A 23575-nucleotide genomic window follows, 5' to 3' on the forward strand; every position below is an offset into this window, starting at 1 on the left:
CAACACCACTTAGGGTTTTTTCATTTTTGGTGATTTGAGACCATTGAAGCACCACCCAACTTAGGGTTTTTGTCCCCTTCAATAAAAATTTGTGTTTGTTCACTTTTTTTCTACTTTTTTAATGCAATTTCGTTTCTCTTTAAATTATTTTTTTGAATGCTATGTCTAGCTAAACTTTTGGTATTGATTCCTTGACGAAATTGAAATGAAACCATGAGGTTGTTGTTCGTTTTGAATTTTTGTTATGGTTTGCCCTTCTTCAAGTTGTGTTTTCAAGGTAAAATACGAAATTGATGGATGCTTAATCTTAATTTCATGTTTGTCCACCTAAAGCGACTTATAATCATGCTTAATGAGTGTGGGTCGTTCATAGTATGCTTAATTTGTAGGTGTCAATTGCTTGAAGTATGCTTGACTTAATGGCATATGTAACTCGTGTTAATTATCGCTTAATTTCGGGTTTCATGGGAACAAATTGGATAGAACAATTAATTGTGGAATCTGTGATTGGTGAAATTTCAGTTAAATCAAGGAATCAATACGTTTTGAATTTTGTTTAATTAAGTTTTGCAATTAAATTTTGTCAATTTTGTGTTTAAAACTGAATCTGCCAAACCATCTTGTTGAATCTAGAACCTTTGAATGAAAACAATGGTCATTGGGAGACGATCTTGGGTTAATTCCTGTGCATTTACATGTTCTATTTGGTCGGGTACGACCTCAACCAACAGCTAACATTAAAGTCCATTCAACATATTAAAAGACATCTTTTAATTGGTTGAAAAACATTTCAACAGATTAAAAAGGACACAACAAAGACCCTATACATCTAATTAATGCAAAATGGTCTACAAAATGAATTACAATCTTCAAGCTTTTTTCCCCATGATGAAACTAGATAGAGGGCACACATACAAGGCTTGATCAACATAAGTAACATCAAATCTTCATATCTTCATCAATGTAAGCATGGTTCCAAGACAATGGCTTCCCGTATCTTCATCAAAGCTTCATCTAATCTTCGTCAAATCTTTAAGCACCAAAGCAACAATGCTATTTGTGCTAACAGGAATAAAATAAAAGAAGCCCTAAATGTTTTATTCTTCTTTCTTCAATTCCATGAGAAATATTCTCCTCTCCTTTTCTCTGTCATTGAAACAAGAAAGTCAGTTGCGAGAAGAACATCACCTTCTTATCGCTAAAAACTATGAACGTTTCCACAACAATGGTGTCATGAAAATACATGCAGTCCCTCTAGCATAGCTGAGGAGGCTTGTGTTCACCACATGTGACCCATCGTTGTGCTCGAGCTGTGGGTTCACATCATTCCTTCTCTTCTTTCTTGTAGGAACAAACAACATGATGACCACCACAATGCACCTCTACCGACAACCGTTGTCGTTCGCACCACAATCACTTTAGTGATACTGGGGCCATTACAACTAGAGCCATTGTCGTTGCCAAACCCTCGTTGGACTGAGTGGGTCCCCTTCGAAGGGGAACACCGCGCCAACCGTCGTAGCCATCTTGTGCTTCCACACCATTTCACACAATCTCCAACAAGGTCACGGCTGTCGGCGCCTCCCAAAAGTTTACCATCGACGAATCGCTTCTAGTTTCAAATCGTGTTATAAACGATGCAAACAATTTTTTTCTTCTCAATTTTTCTTGATCAGTATTCCATCCGGGCATCTTTCCTTTAGCGCTACTCGGAATAAAAAAATGAAGGTTAAAATGTGCCACAAGGAGACATAGAATGGAGAAAACACAAGGTGAAAAGAGTCCATTTTATGAAGGGAGTGAAGATTTATAATTTAGATGAGCAGAGGCATTTCCTTCTATTGTCAAAACTCCACGCCTTTGGACTTCATTCTTTTATTGCAGCAGTCTCTCATATTTTAGATTCGGCCCTTTTTTCTTTTTCCACTTTGGTCTTCCCCATTTACGTGATTTTGTCCCTAATGCACTCTCGTCATGATTATTTTTGCAGCATGCACTCCTTGTAGTTGCACTGTGCACAAATTAGATCCTTAAGATTGTTGTATATTCTGCATAAAACATAAATTAGAAGGATTTATGAGACAAGAATGGTCATTGCCCTTAAGGATTTATCAAAATATGTATGCGCAAATCCCCCAAGGTACAACAGAAACATCTTGGATATTCCGAGAATATCATAATTAGGGATGACAACAGGGCGGGACGGGGACGGGTTTCACTATCCCATACCCATCCCCGTAAAAAAAATTCATCCACATCCTCGTACCCAAACTCAACGGGTATCAAATTTTTGTCTCATCCCCATCCCCACTAGGTAATGGGTATAATCTCGTAGCCATACCCCTACCCATTTTCTTACTACTTTATACTAATTTTAATTAATTTTTATAAAATAATAAAAAATTACGGTAAAGAAAACATAAAATTATCAAATATTCAATATTATGAGGATGGTTGTTTCTTCGATATCAAATACTTTGAAATAAATTATAATTGTTTACATTTTAGATTAAAATACCAAATAAAATTTCATGAGAACCAAAACATTTATTAAATTTGCAAACATTAGTGAAACCTAGTTAATAAAATTTAAAAATATTTTTTAAAAATATAAAAGAAAAAAAATATTCAAATTAAAAAATATTTTAAATGTTTGTTTACTTCAATTTTTTAAATTATAATGAATCTATTTTTATACACTAATAAAAGTTATAATACATCACTTGATCAAAATGACGCAAAGAACAAATAATAAATATAATAATAAAATTTTAACATATATCTTGTATTATTTGAACGCAGTATATGTTGAATGGTGATAAAAAAATATTCATGGCAATTACATTAAATTTTTATATTGTAGTAAATAAAAATTAATATATACAATTATAGTGAAAAAATTAAAGTATGATTGTAATGAGTTAGAAAATAAAAAATAATTAGATAAAATTTATCGAAATAGTATTCTACATGACGAAAATAAAAAAAAAAATAAAGTATTAAAAGATTAACAAATGTGTGTCTTATAAATAATTTGGAGACTATTGAAAGGAATCGCACAAAGGAAAACAAATGTATAATTAAGAGTATGATAAGATGAAAAATATCTTAGAGATCTAAGAAAACTTTTCAAATATCAACATATACAATGGTTAAGAAATAACAAAAATTGTTGTAGCGAAACAAAAAAGTTCTTCAAATGAAACAAAAATTAATAACAATAAGTAAAAAAATTTCTTTTATATTACCTAGTAAATGAAATGTTTATGCTATTAAATAGTTAAATTGAGAGTATTAAACATTAAAGGAAAATATACAATAAATAAAAATATTAAAAAATAATATAAATATTCAAATGTTAGACATAAAATTGTTTTAATTGAGATACATCATTTTTACATAATTACATAAAGGTTATGATAAGATAAAAAATATATTGGAGATGTGAATGAGGTTCATGACAAACCAAATAATTAGAAGAAATAAAAGATATAAAGTACATATATATATATATATATATAATACAGGGTTACTTAATTAATTGTGAATATTTTAATAATTTAAACGAGGATGGAGATATGGCGGGGACATGTATTATGGCGGGGATATGTACATCCCCATGCCCATCTCCATCCCTATACCTAATTGAAAAAGTCGGGGATTTCCCATATCCATGCCCATACCCAATCAATGCGGGGATTTTCTGTCAAAACGGGGACGAGTTCGGGCAATACCCATGGGGACGAATTTATTTGCCATCTCTAATCATAATCTAACAAGATAAATTATTTACACAGTATCAATAAACTCAAGATCTCAAATAAAGAGAACATATAATAAAAAAGAGTGGGAGAATTGAAAAAAGAGAGGAGAAGAATTATGAGCCTAAAGGTGTGTGTTTGGAGGAAGCGTAAGACATCTATTTATAGTTAAAGAAAGGGTTTGAGATGACCACAATGGTCGAATCATTGTTGTAAATACCAAATTAAAATCACTGCAACAATGATGGTCAAAACAAAACGACTGTCAGTGGCGGAGCATTGTTAGGGTAGGGAGGGGCCATGGCCCCCCCAAAATTTTAATTTTTTTTATATTATAGATATTAAAAAATATATTATAATTAAATCAAATATTTTATTTCTTTTATAAACATAATAATTAATGTTAATAAATAATAAAATATAAAATTAAACATAATAAAAATAAAGAATAAAAAGATTTATCAAGATATTTTTTTATTTTTTTATTTATTATGGTTTGAGTTTCTCACAAATTGTTCTCATATTTCATTCTCACCTGATTTTTCTTGTTTTTGAAAAGAAAAAGATATATTATTTTTGCTCTTATTTCTCCTATGTCCTCTTCCATTCTCATGGGAGAAAAGAATAAGGTAATTCTTTGGTCTCAATTGAAAGTGAAATATTAGTTAAATAATTTATTTAATGATCCTATTTTATATTAATTGTTTATTTCATGAATATAGAAGAAACAAATATTGTACTGTGTGTTTTTTATAACCGAATCTTAATTGTGGTTCCATTATATGTCTTGAGTTTCTCACAAATTGTTCTCATATCTCATTCTCAGTTGTTTTCTTTTGTTTTTGAAGAGAAAAAGATCTATCATTTTTGCTCTTATTTCTCCCCTGTTCTCTTCCATACTCGAGGGAAGAAAAAAGAAGGTAATTTTTTGGTCTCAATTGATAGTGAAATATTAGTTTAATAATTTATTTAATGAGCCTGTTTTATATTAATTTTTTATTTTATGAACATAGAAGAAAAAAATATTATACTGTGTTTTTTTTATAACCGCATTTTAATTGTAGTTCCATTATATATCTTAGTTTCTCACAAATTGATCTCACCTATCTTCTTTTGTTTCTAAAGAGAAAAAGATCTATTATTTTTGCTCTCATCTTTCAGCGGTTTTCTTCCATTCTTGAAGAAATAAAGAAGAAGGTGTTGGCACAAGCAAGCTTGAAGCAAAGAATTGATAAAGCCATGTGCATGAAGATCTTAAGTGTTTGATAAAGTTTGATGAAGATTGATGAAGATCCACTTGAAGATTTAGTTTTAGTGTGTTAAATCTGAAAATAACATGTTAAATGTAATGGTTTAGTGTTATACAATGTTGGTAGGCTATATGACATAGGTTAGATGTCTTGTGTGCCTTAGTGTGTCTCTTTTAATCTGTTAAAATGGGTTTTAACAGGTTAAAAGGTTTGTTGTATATAGTTTCTGGTATGAATGCATTTAGTCAGTTGAATTATTTTTCAATCGACTGATTTCACTTAAGTTAGGTGAAATCAGCTGACTGTACGGAAAATTCAATCGACTGATTTCACTTAAACCAAAATAATATAAGCTGTGTTTTCGCGAGCAGAGGTGCGAATCTGAGTTTTTCTAAACCAAATCGTGTCATTCATCTCTGGGAAGCGTTCTCTCTCTACAATACACAGCTGGAACTCGTGGTTTGAAGATCTTGGTTGATTTTGGAGGCATTTTGGCTTGTGAGTAGCTTGAAGAACACATGTATGGTGTGCTAGGGACAGCCACCATCAGGTTTGGTTGTTCTTGTGCCTCTGGATGGTTTGCCTGATGTGATTTCAGGTCTGCAAGTGTGATTCTTGTAGGTTGTGGTTCTAGATTTTTGTGTGAGTCAAAAATCTTGTGTGTTTTGTGTTCAAAAGTGAAATCTTGGTTTGTGATTTGTAAAACTTTTGAATATAGTGGAAACCGGGCTCAGGTTGTCCTGGTAAACTGGATGTAGCTTTGTGATTGAGTGAACCAGTATAAAAACAGCTGTGCAATCTTTTTTCCCTCATCTCTATCTCTTTGAAACTCTTTAAAAACTCAAGAAAACCAAGCAATCTGATCTTTGGTGTGATTTAATGCGTTCTTGTGTAATATGAGACTTTATACTTGTTATAAATACTAATTGGGACATGTCTTGTATGTAAAGGATTGCTGTTTGAGTTGAATTCGCAAATTCCGCATTCTGCATAATTCTCCAATAATTTAGCCGATTGAATTGCATTTTTAATCGACTGTTTCATAGCATCAAGAACAATTTAGTCTGTTGTTTTATATTTTAATCGACTGAAAGTGTACTAGTCTGCTGCATTTACATCCAAACTTTCCAGTCCATTAGATTCAATTGAAAAGAGGTTTAAGCTTCTGAAAAAGTTTTATAAAGCCAATTCACCCCCCCCCCCCCTTCTTGGCTAAACTCACTATTTCAAAACTAACAGAAGGTCATTCTCTCTTGTCTTACTTGATAGTAAAATATTAGTTTAATCATTTATTTAATCAGCCTCTTGTATATTAATTTTTTATTTTATGAAAATAGAAAAAAAAATTGTACTTTATGTTTTTTATAATTGGATTTTAAGTGTGGTTTGATTACTATTGAATTTTCTTTTGACAATTTTTTAGATATGTGTGATTTCTTTTTTAGTTATTGTTATACTAAATTATGTATTTATTTTTATTTTATTAGTGATAATAATTAAATATATAAATATTTGATGTATTATTTTGACTCCCCCAATATTTTTCGTCAAGATCCGCCACTAACTGTCACAACTTTCACTCGTTTACAATAACAATTAAAACTTTAGTTTTTACAACACATTTATATAGTAAAAATATCACACTAATTTATTAAATAATTTAACATGATAAATGATTAAAGTTTTTATTAAATATACAAAGTTAATTTTGACTATAAATATTTTATAAATATTTCAATATATTATATGATTTTTAAAATAATTATTTTGGATTGCATGTTATTGTATTTCACACAGTTATCACAAAGTCTATTATTTTATTAAAAGAACTTGAAATAAATTACTATCATTTCTCTTTAAATAATAGGTACGATTAATTGTGACCAAAGATTACTCCATTTTTTATTATGCTGCAAACTAACACAGCTGAACTGTGAATATTATAGTCATTACAAAATAACGTGCACTTTAAATAAATGAATATTATTCGAATGGTTTATAAAAAGTCAACCAAAATTTTTTGAGTTAGAATAGGAAATTGGAAACTATAGAACTCTGCCACTGATGCATTCTAATTTGTCAAAGAATCTGCTTAACGTTGGTCAGCTGCAATAGACAAAGTCCATGGCCTAAATCTTCCTTTTCAAATTCTTTACTTTACTTGTTTCCTTACACTTTACCCTGTTGTCACCGTTTCTCCTCTAATAAATTATCTTGCTCTGAGTTGAAGAAGACACATTTGATCATGGAGAATAACGATCCTGAATTATGGAGTTCTGCTCCTATCTACCAGTCTCAATGGCTTCAAACAACCATATCAGGTTTTCTCTATCTTTCTTAGTCACTCATACTCATACAGTTACACATACACATGCATGTTTGTTGAGGTGTAAAAGTTCTATTTTGCAGTCTAAATATATGTGCAACTAGTATTTCCATAATTTAATAACTTGTTAGCTTTCTTTGACTCCACTATGTGCATCGAAAGCATATTATAAAGTTGTAGAAAATGAAGTTGACAACTGAAAGAGGGAGGGTGTGATATGAACAAAGGCTAGAAAAAAGGCATGTTTGAAGTCGATTTCACATACTACATTAAAAATTGTCCACTCAGAAAATGTCATCAAAGGTTCAATAAGAGCACCTGAAATATATGTTGCACATTATTTATCAAGCAGTAATGTACATAAAAAATGTGTTGAATGAGATATAACACTTGAGCAGTATTATAGCCAGTGGTAGAGAGGAAAGAAATAAATGAAACTTTTTTTGCAATAATACATTCAAGTTCTATTATATATTGATTAGGTTTCCTAATTGCTAATTAGGCATTTTTAGCTCTCAAAATCCGTTATCCTTCTTCACAGGGACATCCCTCTTAACCAAAATTCCAGGTTTAAAATCTGGGACGTCTGGCTTATTTATTGCTTGTAGGAGTTTCTCAAAGTCAAACAAACATTATTGGAATATTCATAAGGTCTTAACCTAGTTATGGTCCAGATTACACTCACAAACACCTGAATTTTAATAATTTTTAGACTTGGATGAGAAATTGGATGCTATGAAGACTATTTTAGATGGTGACAATTCTCCAAAAGAACTCATGCATTGCGAATGGAGAGAAGATCTCATAGAGATGCTCGAAGATTTTGGCCAATCTTACCGTGTGTTAGCCATAGCATATAACCAACTGAAGTTAAAAACCTCTCAGGGTACCTTCCAATCTGGATCTTTATCATCTTCTGATACATCAAAAACCATTTGTTCTATCTGCAATAATAGAGCAACAGGTAAATTGAAAGATAAAAATCTCAAGGACGACAGGAACCACCAACCAAAATATTCGTTGGAGCATTCCAGTATCAAATTTGATCGTAGGAACCTTGGTTTTGATCTCTCAAATAACCAAGGAGATGAATGTTCCTTGGAGCACTCCAATATCAAATTTGACCGTAGTATCCTTGGTTTTGATCTTTTCAACGAACAAGGAGATGAATGCCATGAATTGTTATCAGCAGGCACATGCAGCACGAAATTAAAACTAGAACGTAGAGATATTCAAATGGAGGACAGAATGACAAAATTTTCAACCACTGAAGATGCTTTTAAGAAGATTGACGATTCGGAATTAAATCAGAGAACTGAAGATCCTCCAATGATCCATTTCAAATGTGACAAGTTGTGGTCGACACTAATGTATCAAACAAAACTTATACAGGACAATCTGCACCAGTTGGTAGAGCTGGCCCAAAGAAATGATGAAAAGAGAGAAACCATCAGGAGGCTTCGACTAAAGGTGGAAACTTTGAAGACTGAGAACAGGGCCCTCCAGATTTCTTTAACCCACTCCAATGCTGATTCGGAATGTGATCAACCACAGATTTCAAGAGCAGGAAGCAAGCTCTTCAAAATCTAGTATTCTATGCAAGCAATCGACACTCAGAAATAATTCTTGCAGAACATTGTTATGATATACTTTGTCCTTTAGTAACTAAGGGAGCACTTGTGCCGATGCTACTATAGATGCAACTTTACATGTCTTGAGGCATGTAGTAAAAAACACTTATCATATGTTATTTGCAGTTGGTTGTACGGTAATCTCATGTGTACTATAACATTGTACATTCAAACTGAGAATTAGTCACTAAGACCAGTGCCTTTTTTTTTTTCCATTGTCCTAATAACTGGATCTAATTGATCCGCTGTTCACTCCAAAATAAAATTAAACAGTGTATTCAAGATAGATGTGTACTTTCATAGCTCCATGTCTGGCTAGTAAGATGAATAAATAATGCACAACCTACACCATAGATTTTGGCTACCTTTATTTCAATTGCTATCACCAGTAGTCCCCACATGAACACATACCATCCTTAAAATGATGAAAACGCTTAGAATCTCTGACAACAATTTCTCGATTTACTGCTTTGGAAATAAATTTAATTGCAATGTGGCAGTCACCACAAATTCTAAGATTTTTTATGATATGGATCACTGACCCAGGAACTGAATTCATGAGTCCAAAGCAAACAGCTAGTTTCTCACTATGAACTCTTAGAACCATTCCTTTCTCTTCCTCATCAACATCATGAAGCACTGAGGTCAAATTTGGGATATAACCAAGTGCTTGCAGCTTGACATTTAACTTGTCTAGGTACTCATAAATCTTCTCATGTTGAGGATGTTCTTTGTCTCCAACTAAGAATACATGTATCCTACCTTTGAGCTCTACTATACTAAATCCAGGGGTTTTAAGCAATCCACGACTCTTCATCAATATCCTCATCCTCTCAACTTCATCCCACCTCCCAGCATCAGCATAAATATTGGAGAGTAGAACATAGTACCCACAACTACTCGGATCTAACTGAAATAGTTTTCTAGCAGAGATCTCCCCAAGTTCTACATTCTTATGAATCCTACAAGCCCCAAGAAGGGAACCCCAGATTATAAAATCAGGTTTCACCTTCATTTCCATGATCAAACGATAAGCCTCATTAAGATAGCCAGCACGCCCAAGAAGATCAACCATGCACGAATAATGCTCAATCCCAGGTTCAACATTAAATTCACTTTTCATTCTATTAAACCAATGTCGGCCTTCTTTCAACAAACCAGCATGGCTGCATGCAGCTAAAACTGACACAAAAGTAATGTAATTCGGCTTGTCTCCAGACCTTATCATCTGATAGAAGACTTCCATAGCCTCTTTTGCACGGCCATGCATTCCATAACCAGCAACCATAGCAGTCCATGACTTGACATTCTTCATTTTCATGCGATCAAATGCCTTCCTAGCCATCTCAACTCTCCCACATTTGCAGTACATATCCACTATAGATGTACCTACAACCACACTATTCTCCAAATCCATCTTTATAACCTATAGTACAAGAAAACGAGCTAGTGAGACTAACAAAAATCTAGGCACTCGCTAATTATTCCATACATAAATACAATATTAGGACGAAAAATTGGAACAAAGTTAAACTAAAATTAGGAACCTAAACTTGGACAGTTTACGCCATGTTTCAATTTTGGTCCTTATTAAATGAAGAAAAACTCATAATTTTGGTTTATACAAAAAGGCATAAATCCACTCTTACTCATCATAGTCAAAAATTGTTCAATTTTAAAAACTGAAAGATCGAACGTGAAATTAAACTTTTATAAGAACTAAAATTTCACATTCATAAAACTATGGAGACCAAGAGTGAATTTAAGCCAAAAAAAAAGTTACAACAAATTTGCCGCCCCTGTCCTTTGCCAGTTACAATAGTTACAAACTCTAATTTCGACATAATTTCGTCATAAAATGATTGCAAACTCAGAAAACATCGAACATCATGATAACTTCAACAAGCAGTTAGGACCAATGCATAAACAATTTCATCAGGTAGGAACCAAAATATAGAGTTTTTCAATAACCACCAAAACGTAAATCGGTGTCTACAGACCAGATGAACCGATGCATTAAATAACATACCTGGTCATGTATGCACTTTCCCAGCTGCAAAGCTCCTGAATTCGCGCAGGCCAACAACACCGCAGACAATGTTACCTCGTTATATTTAACCTTCTCACTCTTCACCATGTCAGCAAAAACACAGAAAGCCTCATCTGACAACCCATTCTGCGCATACTGAGAAATTATAGAGTTCCAAGAGCAGACATCACTCTCATGCATTCCATCAAACACTTTCCTCGCCACCCCCATCTCTCCACACTTGGCATAAGCATCCATCAAAGTATTCCCAACACCCACACACCCCTCAAACCCCCTCTTGACCACCAATCCATGAACCCCTTCAGTCGCACTCCTCCACCCCACCCGCGAACACGCCGAAAGAACACACCCCACAAGCATGGAATCCACGAAAGCCTCATCCTCAGATTCCACACTCCCACTCTCTTCAGCCAACAGATCCTTAAAGAGCCAAACGGCTTCCTGGGCACGGTCGTTTCGGATGTAGCCTGCAATCATGGACGTCCACGAAACGGTGTTTCGGCTGGGAATTTCGTCGAAAAGGTGGCGCGCGAGGTCAGGGAAGCCGCATTTGGAGTACATATCGACGAGCGCGGCGGAGACGAAGAGGTCATGGCCGAAACCAAATGCGAACGCCTGCTGGTGGGTCTGCGTGCCAGCGCGGAGGTCGGAGAGCGCGGCACAGGCCTTGATGGCGCAGGGGAAGGAGGAGCGGTTGGGATGTAGAGAGAGCTTGCGCATGGAGGAAAACGCGCTGAGAGCTTCCATGAAATCGCCGCTTCGAGCGAGGTCAGCGATGACGGTGTTCCAGCTAGAGACGCTGGTTTTGTCCACGTATTTGCCGAACATGCTCGTAAGGTTCGCAGTATTGGTTTGCCATGTGGAATAAGCACGTTTGCGACGTGCGGTTAATGGTGTTGTTCTGAACACTAAGCGAGTCATCATCAGTGTTGTTGTTGTTTCCATGCAATGTGACATCGAAGGTGATTTATTTACAGTTCAGTATGCGGGTTCTGCACATTGCATTCGAATCTCCAAATTATTGAATGGGAAAATATACAAATTATAGTCTAAACTGCGTTTGGAATTTATGAGATGTCAGCTTATGAATGGTCTCAAATGGAACTACACAAGCAGGACAAACATCACAATAAATAATAGAGTCGTAATTAGCAACACAACTACAGCATAGTGATGCACAGTTCACATTCAATGTATTATACAGCAAATAAATTAATAACAGAATAATGTAACAGCATAAAAGAGCAGAGGTGTTAGACTAAGTTAATTACAATGCTTCTTTTATTATTTAAGTTTCTAGTTTATAAGCTTTCAACTAAATTTTGTTGGTTACATACATTTCATTCTTGAAATGCATATCAAGTATAAAACTTCTACAAACATTATTGTCATCACGATGTTAAAAACATAGTATTGCCCACTAAAAAACATTGTTTTTCAAATTTAACAAAATGTTAATTCCAGAGCCAAAAAGAATGAATTGAGGCCATTGTATCTTTAGTAAACGGTTTTATCTATATTGAAATATATAGGTTATACTACAATTGTCTGTCAATATACTTGATTGAAAGTACCTTTAAAATACACAAAACTAACAAGGAATAAACACAAGCTAACAAAGTTTATAAAGCTTGCAGTCGTAAATATTATAATACACAGGGGAAAAAAAATGAGTGAAAATTAAGAATGCTAAGTCTTTTTATAAAATGGAAACACAAGAAAACATTTTAAAAATTAAAGATCGGATACATTATCATGTCATGACTAATAACCAGAAGTTATGTGCAAATAAGTCATGATATTCAGTAGAACTTCCGGTGTCACAACCACTACAATAATATAACGAGTAACGGATATTTTAATATTCATTTATAAAAGGATAGGGTGCAGGTATAATATTATCGGTACCCGTCAGTATCATTATTTGCAAAAAAAATTAAAATTAAACTTTTATTTATGTTTTATTAAGTTAAATTTAATAAAAATTAAAATTCAATTTATATTTTATTGGATTAAATTAAATTTAAATTAAATTTAAATTTTATTTTATATTATATTTCTTTTGTAATTTTATTTACATTTTATTTTAAAAAATCATAAAATGTCTTTTTTTAAACTATTTGTGGATATATGCAGATACTTGCGAGTTTTAAAAGATCTGTGGATATTCTTTAAATAAGTACCCTGTGGGTAAATGAGTGATTTTTTTGTTGTAGGTAGATATTATTCGTGTTCAACCCGTTGTAATCCCTAAGAGTACATAGTTTAGAGAATACTGAAATTTGAGTTTTGAAGTGCACCGCATTATAAAATTCGGTTACTACTTTTTGGGATCTGCTTACTGGATTTCAGAATCCAATATACAACTGTTCATTCTGTAAAACATTGGATTTTGAAATCTGGTAGGTTTTTCTCGGATTTGGAGGTGTACACCAAATTCTGAAATTCGTTAACTACACCCACAAAAATGTTCACGCATATGATTCGGTTCACATTTCATCTCTAGGATTTCAAAATTCGGTTCGTTGATTCGGATCCAAAGTTGTATACCAGATTTTTAATTCTAATGCACCCCAAAATTGTGTACACCGAATTTTGTAATACGGATAGTTCATGCGGTAATTTAAACTAGATTTCATAATCCGATGCACGTGGATTATGTAATCTGAAAATGTTTTATGTAGTGAAATTATGTACAAAATGTATTGATTACTTTGTGTTATTTCTAGGTGGCTATAATTTTTGTATTAAAGATGGAAGGATATTCTTTAGGCTTTAGGACCTCAGATGAAGTAAATCAAAGATTTGATATGGAAGATTCCATCATGTTTCTCCTCGTGACTGAAATGTGGCTGATGGTGATTACACTAGAACTTTTACAACATATGAGGTATTTTTACACGTGATGGGTTATTTGAGTGAGTGTGAGGTATTGCTTTTCAACTTGGGTTTGCTAGTGTTATTTTCCTCTCGCACTTCCTCAACATGGTGTTGCTCATCAACAACATCCGTCCCTAGTGCAACAACATAAGGATCAACTTTCACAACATCACCTTGACGAGTTCTTCTGTGAGCAGACACAATAGGTCTTCTTCTTGCACCTTGTGTAGAGCTTTTTCCTTGAACCGAATGAGCACCATGTGTTCTTATCATATATGCAATAAATTTCAAATGAGGTAAACCATTACCAACAATCACCAATAGACAAACACAAACACAAAACAAAGTTTGCCACCCATTAACAAAAAATTTCCAAAACACATAAATGCATGATATGGGAAAATTTGAGTAACAAACATAAACCAAACTCATGATCAAGTTACATCACTATGCCATTAACTGTAACATCCCTGCCGGATATTACGAGTTTAAATAATAAAATAAAATAAGAAAATAAAATCTCATTAATTATAAATCCATTTCTCAAGAACGCGGGAAATTTCAAACTTTTATTACTTCAATAATAACTCAAAATCCAAGAACATAATTACTCTTATAATTATCAAATAGTTCAGTATTACCAATAATTACAAATTATTTGAAATCTTAACGACAATGTAAAAACTCTGAGAGAAACTCCCAAAGACTAGCCCCGCTCCGGCTCTACGTCTCACCAGACCCATCTGCAACACCATCTGCTCACGTATACCGCGTATACGATCATCGCCAAACACAAGCAGATAGGGTGAGCTTAACAGATAAAACATATACAATTATATATACCCATATACAACATATCAATATAAACAACACAATCATTCCAAATGATTTCCTTTCCTTTGATTCATACCACCTGGCCACAACCAGGTTATTCGTGTTCTACATCTTCTAGTGATTACTTCTAGGTGACTTGCTGCCATACCTATCGGCCACAACCGATAAAGCACGTGCGGGAAACCATGTTACGGATCATACACCGTAACGCCAGGTGGAGTTCCCAAATACAAACATAGTTCGCAACGTCCCAAGACTACCAAACTCGTTAGTCAACTACTGAGGAGGGCAATCTATCTGGACTCATCCGTACTAGCCACAACCAGCACACTCACACTGGCAACACTCGCCAACCCGAGCCACAACTCAAGAGTTTCTCGTGTTCATCCGCCATCCCGAGCCACAACTTAAGAGATGCTATTCTGAGCCACAACTCAAGAAATACCACGTGCTTTAACCCCTATTCTGAGCTACAACTCAAGGGATATGTTCCGAGCCACAACTCAAGGAACACTAGCAATCCACCTTTGAAGCATCACCATAAGCTTTGTAGATCACGCCTATAGAATCAAGAACACCAATACTACTGTAGTAAAATCGTCTGGCGGGGGACACGTACCGCCAGGTGCTGCCGCTTCCAGATCGCTTGGCGGGGGACACGTACCGCCAAGCGCTAAGCGCCTTAGTCTAGAGTACCCCTAATGAAAGGCATTGCATTCTATAATGTTCCAGGCCTTATAGCACCTCACATGTGCATTCAATCCCCTAGTCATATAGACCATCCCAAGCATGCTCAAACAAAATATAAGGAGCAGCACTCTAACAATTTTAAGCACATGATCTTATGCACCAATGCAATTTAATATTGACACCCATGCCTTCACCAAACCAATTCTCCACATGTGACTAACCCAAAGGAACATTCAAATTGATAGAGACTTACCACATAACTCAATCATGCTTCATTAGAAGTTACTTGAACTTATCAAGAGCTTATTCATGTATTTTACAAACTCCAAAATCAGCAATATTAAGTAATGTATATCTGTAGCTACAGACCTCCAAATTAAATCTCCACCGTTCAAAATGAAGAACCACATGTTATGGACCACCTGTCAAAATTTCACCTAAATCGGACGGTTAACGAACTGGGAAATGCAATTTTACGAACACCAGCAAACCAAAAAAAAGTGGTGGCGCCTAGCGCCCAAAAGTGGAAGGTGACGCCTAGCGGGACTGTACTACCGCCGGGCGGTCCCTGTTGCGCGAAAAGTACGAAAAACAGCATTTTTCGTGAACCAGAGCACCCCTCACAGCTCTGATATGGCGCCTGGCGGTAACCAATGTGCCGCTAGGCGGTTCCTACAGTTCCAGGAACCCCAACCTTATTCTCTGCACCTGCGAGCTTTAACCAATCCCCAACTACTCTGTTTTCCATTGATTTTTCGATTCAAAGGCTACACTCATAGGTTTAAGATCATGGTTCGTTCCTATGGGTCCCACTATACGAAAACCCCTTACATTATTTCGTTTAACTTAGTGTCACAATAACAATCTCAACCCCAAATAATATTAATTCAATTTTCATCCAATTTGACCATCACTCACATGTAATTCAATTATGTATGATGCCCAAACACTCAGAACCAATAAGGAATTCCCATTTCCTCAATCAGAATCACTCAAGCACACATAAAAATATCAAAATCAAATTAACAGGTTCACGTCGCCTGGCGGGTGTTCATCACCGCCAGGCAGTTCATCAAAAAACCCAGAAACTGGGTTGCAGGTTCGTGGTGCCTAGTGGTACAGGGATTCACCGCTAGGCGGTTCCTCAAGGAACCCAGAAACATACTAAATTGGCATGTGCTACCTGGCGGCTATGAGCAGCCCGCCAGGCGGTTTCTGGAAAAAATTTCAGAAATTCAGATTTCAATGCATTTTTAACAAAAGCCAACATACACATTCTATAATCATACAATTACGCATAAAAACTCATATAGGACGTGGTTCAGCTCCCCTAACCTGGATTCTTCGCTTAAAATAGATGGTTCTAGAGTTCTTCCTTGATCACCAATTTCCTCCCTTGGCTCCAACCCAATTTAGCTCATTTGCTTACTCTCTAATCACTTTGTTTCCTCTGAATTCGTGTTCCTTACAACACTCTAATTTTCCAGTCTCAAAAACCCTTCCAATTGGTTTAGTTTGCCTTTTTATTATGGTCCTTAATTGTGGTTAATGGCCAAAAACGAAAATGACATTAAAATGAATGTAATTGCATTCAAATTCCATTATGAGTTGTTTTTCAGTCACTTTTGGTTGCTCTTTGGCTAGCTAGGGTTCCTATGCCCCTTCACCTTCATGCCACAAGAAATTTTGGCAAAAAGTTCTACCAAGGTTTAAACCCATGACCATGCTAATGCCAACTCAATACACAACCATTTAACCAATTCATGTTTCGTGATGATTAATATAATTCTATGATTATATTATCACTCAACATGATTAAGCATATTATCAAAAATAATAATAATTTAAATAACACACAAATGACATACATAGGACTTGGAGACTTGAACCCAAGTCCTCTCACACATTTAAATACTTTAAACCACTTGAGCAAGTACTTTTCCAGTCATAGCAATCCGCATTAAATGCCTTAAAGGCTCATACTACCCGCATTTATTAAATAATTATTTAAATTTCTCGGATCTTACATTCCCCTCCACCTTAAAGGATTTTCATCCTCAAAAATTGGACTTACCAGGAAACAAGTGCGAATGGTAACAATGGTTACAACAACAAAAATGAGAATAGGGGTATTATATGTGGTGGAGAATGTGTTCATGACTCCTGCTGCAAGAGCTTTCAATGTTCAAATGTTGAAAATCACACAACTCTCAAAATACCGGAAAGAAGGATACCCATATATAAGAGAAGTGATATTTTAACAACCAATTTTGACAACTTCTCTCACTACCTGACGTGGCAGTGAGAGATTCATTTTATTTTTAATCAATGTAAGCCACATTTTTAATGAGAGAGAATTGGTGCTGGAAGGAGTTATACAGCTAAAAGAGAACCAAGTGAGAGAGAGAAGCAAAGTTACACAATTGAAAGTGAAGCAAGTGAGAGAGAGAGAACCAGAGTTACACAACTGAAAGAGAAGCAAGTGAGAGAGAGAACCAGTGGTTGAAGGAGTTTCAGGAGTGAGAGAAGCGAGAGAGGGGTTACAAAGAACGCAGTAGAAGTGGTTGGAGAAGTGGTGGTGAGCAGTTTGTGGTTAAACCATCTGCAGGTTTGGTTTTCGTCGTTGTCCACTGTTTTTTCGTGCTCCATCTCTTCTCCAAAGTGTATTTGCTCCTGTTCCTTCATTGTCCAAATTTGTTGTTGGTCCGTTTTGGGAGATATTTTGTTAGTGGGTTCGTCATTTCCTTTTTCCCTTTCCCTTTTGGTGGAGCATAAAAAGTTTTGGGTTAACCCACTGCAAGAAATTGTATGTATTACTTGATGACTGTGGAAAGAAATGATTTTTGTTTTTGTTTTTCGTTAATATATGATAAAGTTTGGATTTCTTTATTTAAAACATTGTTGTTGAAGAGCGAATTGGTGAGCAACATTGTTGTTTTTGGTTCTGCTGTGGTCTACATTTTTGAAGAGCTAATAAAAGTTAAGTGACACAAAGTCATAATGAATAACGATTAAAAATTGTCCACTTTGTTTTGAAGTTTTTGCATATGAAAAACTCCCAGATTAAGTGCAAAGCAGTGTGATCGTAACTGTCAACCTCAAGTTTTGTGCAAAATATTTTTTCCATCACCCATATACAAGTACTTGTCCTTAAATTTTTATAATTAAACATGTTTTTTTGGTGAATGAGTTGGGCTAGTTAAACATCAACCCATTTCAATAGGTCTTGGTGTCAGAAGTGATCTCCAAATGTAAGTGTCAACCCAGGTGTACCCCTCTGCAAAGCTGCGTTATATGATGTGAACAAGATATTTCCACAAAGTGACTTGGATGATAAGTATCCCGCTTGGTGGTGTTATTAAATTTGGCACTTGAATAATAAAAGTTAAGTGACACAAAGTCATAATAAATAATGATTAAAAATTGTCCACTTTGTTTTGACGTTTTTGCATATGAAAAACTCCCACATTAAGCGCAAAGTAGTGTGATCGTAACTGCCAAACTCAAGTTTTGTGCAAAATGCTACTAAAATGGGTTGATGTTATACCAACCCAATTCATCCACCAATAAAACATGTTCAATTATAAAAACTTAAGGACAAGTACTTGTATATGGGTGATGGAAAAAAATTTTTGCACAAAACTTAAGGTTGGCAGTTACGGTCACACTGCTTTGCACTTAATCTAGGAGTTTTTCATATGCAAAAACTTCAAAACAAAGTGGAAAATTTTTAATCGCTATTCATTATGACTTTGTGTCACTTAACTTTTATTATTCAAGTGCGAAATTTAGTAACACCACCAAGCGGGATACTTATCATCCAAGCCACTTTGTGGAAATATCTTGTTCAAATCATATAACGCAGCTTTGCAGAAGGGTACACCTGGGTTGGCACTTACATCCGGGATCACTTCTGACACCAAGACCTATTGAAATGGGTTGATGTTTTACCAACCCAACTCATCCACCAAAAAAACATGTTCAATTATAAAAACTTAAGGACGGGTACTTATATGTGGTTGATGGAAAAAACATTTTGCACAAAACTTAAGGTTGGCAGTTACGATCAGACTGCTTTGCACTTAATCTTGGAGTTTTTCATATACAAAAACTTCAAAAGAAAGTGGACAATTTTTAATCATTATTTATTATGACTTTGTGTCACTTAACTTTTATTACCTCTTCACGAATGTAGAACCAAAAACAACAATGTTGCTCAGCAATCCGCTCTTCAACAACAATATTTTAAATAAAGAAATCCAAACTTTATCATATATTAACCAAAAACAGAAACAAAAATCACTCCTTTCCACAGTCATCAAACATACAATTTCTTGCGGTGGGTTAACGCAAAACTTTTTGTGCTCCACCAAAAGAGAAAGGGAAAAGGGAAATGATGAACCCACTAACAAAATATCTCCCAAAACGGACCAACAACAAACTTGACAATGAAGGAACAAGAGCAGATACAATTTGGTGAAGAGATGGAGGACAAAAAAAAGTGGACAACCACGAAAACCAAACCTGCATATGGTTTAACCACAAACTGCTCACCACCACTTCTCCAACCACTTCCACTGCGCTCTCTGTAACCTCTCTCGCTTCTCTCACTCCCTTCTCTCACTCCTGAAACTCCTTCAACCACTAGTTCTCTCTCACTTGCTTCTCTTTCAGTTATGTAACTCTGGTTCTCTCTCACTTGCTTTAGTTTCAGTTGTATAACTCTGCTTCTCTCTCTCACTTGCTTCTCTTTCAGCTGTGTAACTCCTTCCAACACCAATTTTCTCTCATAAAAAACATGGCTTACTCACTGCCACGTCAAGTAGTGAGAGAAGTTGTCAAAATTGATTGTTAAAATATCATTTCTCCATATATATATATATATATATATATATATATAACTGTTAAACATTTGTACACAATTATTGATGATAAAAAACTAAACCAAACACATCCGATATAAATCACTCACCCACATCATAAAATCCAGAAGTTTATCCCAAATTCAAGAATACTTAACCGAATTTCAAAATCCAATACATATACAAAAAACGTTCATCGAAATACATAATCTGGTTCAACCCACGGATCCAATGTACTCAAACATGATTTCTTAATTTGGTACACACATTAGGTAATATAATCTAGCAAAACAAAACACATCGAATTTCATAATCCGATATATAAGGATTGTAAACTGAAATTCGTAATTCAGTTTTATCGGCTGGTCCATTCACCCTATCCAAGTTTTGTAACACCTTGTAAAAATGCTACTAAAATACTTTAAAAATTTTCGCATTTAAGACAAATTTTCCTTTATATCATAAAAAGAAACTTTCTGATTAAAAAAAATATCAACAATTATCTGTAATTGCTACCAAATATCAAACCAAACCAAATTTTTTTCTACATATAAGATTAACTCCCCCTTAAATGATTTGATTCAACTCTAAAACTATTCACTTTAAGCCTTCATTGTTCTTCCAACCCTTGCCTTCTTTCTTCCAATAATTGCACAGCGCCCCAACTAAAACTATTTGTTCCTTCAATCTATTTTACCAACATCTGTATTCCCCCTAAAAGTGATGTACTGATCTTTGATCAATAATCCTTAAAAATACTATCTCCATCGTTTATTCTTCGTGTTCACATATTTCCCTTCATTGTTCTATATTTTTCTTTTCCAAAAATGTGCACGGCTTTTCCTAAAATAATATTTCTAATAAGAGACTTTAATCCAACTAAATTTCATAATATTTTCCCTCTCAATTCCACACCAGCCTAATAAATATTTTCCTCTCAATTCATAATAGTAGACTTTTGTTGCCAATAGTTTAGAAAACCCTTTATTTTTGCTGAATTGCACTTGAACCCTTAACTCCATTTGTATTCTTATTTGAAAATCAACCCTTGCCTTAATCAGCTAAAATGTTTGACCCATTATTCAAAACCCACGTTTCATTAAAAGAGGGAAGGGAGCCAATGCCAACCCATGGTCTAATTCAGATCAAGAGAGGCACGAAGTTGATCTAGCGATTCCTTCTAGAAGAAAAGTCATGATTCGCGAGTGTTCTGATCTGAAGAAGCGAGGCAGAGACTGATGCATCATCGAGGGAGACAATTGGAAGATCAAGATGAGGAGATGAAGGCTGGTGCGTGATGGACGAACGAAGGAAAGATCCTAGCCAGAGCAAGGGCGTATGAATGTGTGGCTTTCAAGTTCGGATTCGAGTTGGAAAGCAAAATGGGTTAGGTTTTTCCTGATTTTATGAGTTCTTTTGGTGGGGTTTTTAAGGGAAAATTTAGGCTTTGATGGAGTACTAGGGTGTGCGTGAGAGACTTTTGTGGTGAGAGTTAGGGTTCTAGCGTTGTTGTATGCGCGAGGGATATAAATGGGTATTCGCTATTCTCTTACGAGCATAAAGTGACCTTAGGAGATTAGGATTTTCTTTAGTGTGTAGGCGGTTCAACTTGGTTGATCACGAGTGTCACTTTGAAAAAAATTGTGACGGAACGGCTAACATAAAAAAAACATCATTTTAAAATATAAATTTAATAAAGAGAGTTGCCACCATAGATTTTTTTGAAAAACTATAAAAGACTTAAGAAATGGTCTGCAAAATTAGATCAGATTTGGAAATTGGTTATGTGTGAGGAAGATATTAATACTTCACTCGTCTGTCCTAAGATGGTTCCTTCTAATCAAGTGTGTAAAACTAATGTAATTTTAAAATATTTGTTTTTCAAAAAAAAAAAAAAAACAAAACATAACATACTAATATGAATGAAGAAAACATTTTTTAGATTTTATATTTGGATCCGACAAGGTATTTGACTTTACTCTTACATATTCTCGTTCAAGATGAGAGAAATTAGGATTACGTGGTTCTCTTTTAAAAACAAATTATTAAAAAGTTCAATTTGATTAATATCATTTTTTTATTTTTTATTTTAATATATAGGTATTATTTATCAAGTGAATATAAGACTCAACATGATAAAGATTTGCCATCAAAGCAAGTTCGTCACTATACATGATGATTAAAATTTATTTAAGAAAAATATTTAATTATCAAGCAAGTCCGAGACTGGACATGACAATCAAAATTAGTTTAAGAAAAAATATTTAATTATCAAGCAAGTCCGAGACTAGACATGACAATCAAACTTTATTTAAAAAATAATTATTATTATCAAACACATTAGAGACTAGATATGATAATCAAACTTTATTTAAGAAAAAACATTTAATTATCACGCAAGTCCGAGACTAGACATGATAACCAAACCTTATTTAAGAAAAATATTTAATTATCAAGCAAGTCCGAGACTAGACATGATAATCAAAAATTATTTAAGAAAAACATTTAATTATCAAGCAAGTCTGAGACTAGACATGATAATCAAACATTATTTAAAAAAAACATTTAATTATCAAGTAAGTCTGAAACTAAACATGATAATCAAACATTATTTCAGAAAAAGATTTAATTATCAAGCAAGTCTAAAACTAGACATGATAATCAAACATTATTTAAGAAAAACATTTAATTATTAAGCAAGTTCGATGATAATCAAACATTATTTAAGAAAAACATTTAATTATCGAGCAAGTTCGAGACTAGACATGATAATTAAACATTATTTAAGAAAAACATTTAATTATCAAGCAAGTCCGAGATAATTAAAGTTTATTTAAGAAAAACATTTCATTATCAAGCAAGTCCGAAACTAGACATGATAATTAAAGTTTATTTAAGAAAAACATTTAATTATCAAGCAAGTCCGAAACTAAACATGATAATCAAACATTATTTAAGAAAAAAATTTAATTATCAAGCAAATTTAAAACTAGACATGATAATCAAATATTATTTAAGAAAAACATTTAATTATCAAGCAAGTTTGATGATAATCAAACATTATTTAAGAAAAACATTTAATTATCGAGCAAGTTCGAAACTAGACATGATAATCAAACATTATTTAAGAAAAACATTTAATTATCAAGTAAGTCCGAGACTATACATGATAATTTAAGAAAAAAACATTTAATTATCAAGCAAGTCCAAGACCAGACATGATAATTAAAGTTTATTTAAGAAAAACATTTCATTATCAAGCAAGTCCGAGACTAGACATGATAAATAAAG

General features: G+C 34.1%; 2 protein-coding genes across 2 annotated transcripts; one reads left to right on the forward strand and one right to left on the reverse strand.

The window, feature by feature from the left end:
- Window positions 1-7079: 7079 nt before the first annotated feature.
- LOC146888819 (uncharacterized) lies at window positions 7080-8927 on the forward strand. Its single transcript, XM_085670747.1, has 2 exons — window positions 7080-7332; window positions 8050-8927. Exons 1-2 carry the CDS (start codon window positions 7257-7259, stop codon window positions 8925-8927), a joined length of 954 nt encoding a protein of 317 aa, XP_085526873.1. The 5' UTR covers window positions 7080-7256.
- Window positions 8928-9126: 199 nt separating this feature from the next.
- LOC114174699 (Tetratricopeptide repeat (TPR)-like superfamily protein) lies at window positions 9127-12129 on the reverse strand. The gene is made up of 2 exons (XM_028059528.2): window positions 10998-12129; window positions 9127-10394 (listed from the first exon to the last, which is right to left on the reverse strand). The coding sequence occupies exons 1-2, from the start codon at window positions 11973-11975 to the stop codon at window positions 9351-9353; spliced, it is 2022 nt and encodes a 673-aa protein (XP_027915329.1). The 5' UTR covers window positions 11976-12129; the 3' UTR covers window positions 9127-9350.
- Window positions 12130-23575: the final 11446 nt, after the last annotated feature.

Source organism: Vigna unguiculata, chromosome 1 (genome assembly GCF_037176805.1).
Source record: "Vigna unguiculata cultivar grain cowpea cultivar isolate G323 ecotype 2 chromosome 1, ASM3717680v1, whole genome shotgun sequence".
Lineage (NCBI taxonomy): Eukaryota > Viridiplantae > Streptophyta > Magnoliopsida > Fabales > Fabaceae > Vigna > Vigna unguiculata.

Excerpts from the sequence above, each read along its gene's own strand:
- LOC146888819 (XM_085670747.1), top strand. The coding sequence starts at position 7,257 with ATGGAGAATAACGATCCTGAATTATGGAGTTCTGCTCCTATCTACCAG. Across the intron at positions 7,333-8,049 it reads GCTTCAAACAACCATATCAG|ACTTGGATGAGAAATTGGAT; the intron begins GTTTTCTCTATC and ends AATAATTTTTAG.
- LOC114174699 (XM_028059528.2), bottom strand. The coding sequence starts at position 11,975 with ATGTCACATTGCATGGAAACAACAACAACACTGATGATGACTCGCTTA. Across the intron at positions 10,395-10,997 it reads GAAAGTGCATACATGACCAG|GTTATAAAGATGGATTTGGA; the intron begins GTATGTTATTTA and ends CTTGTACTATAG.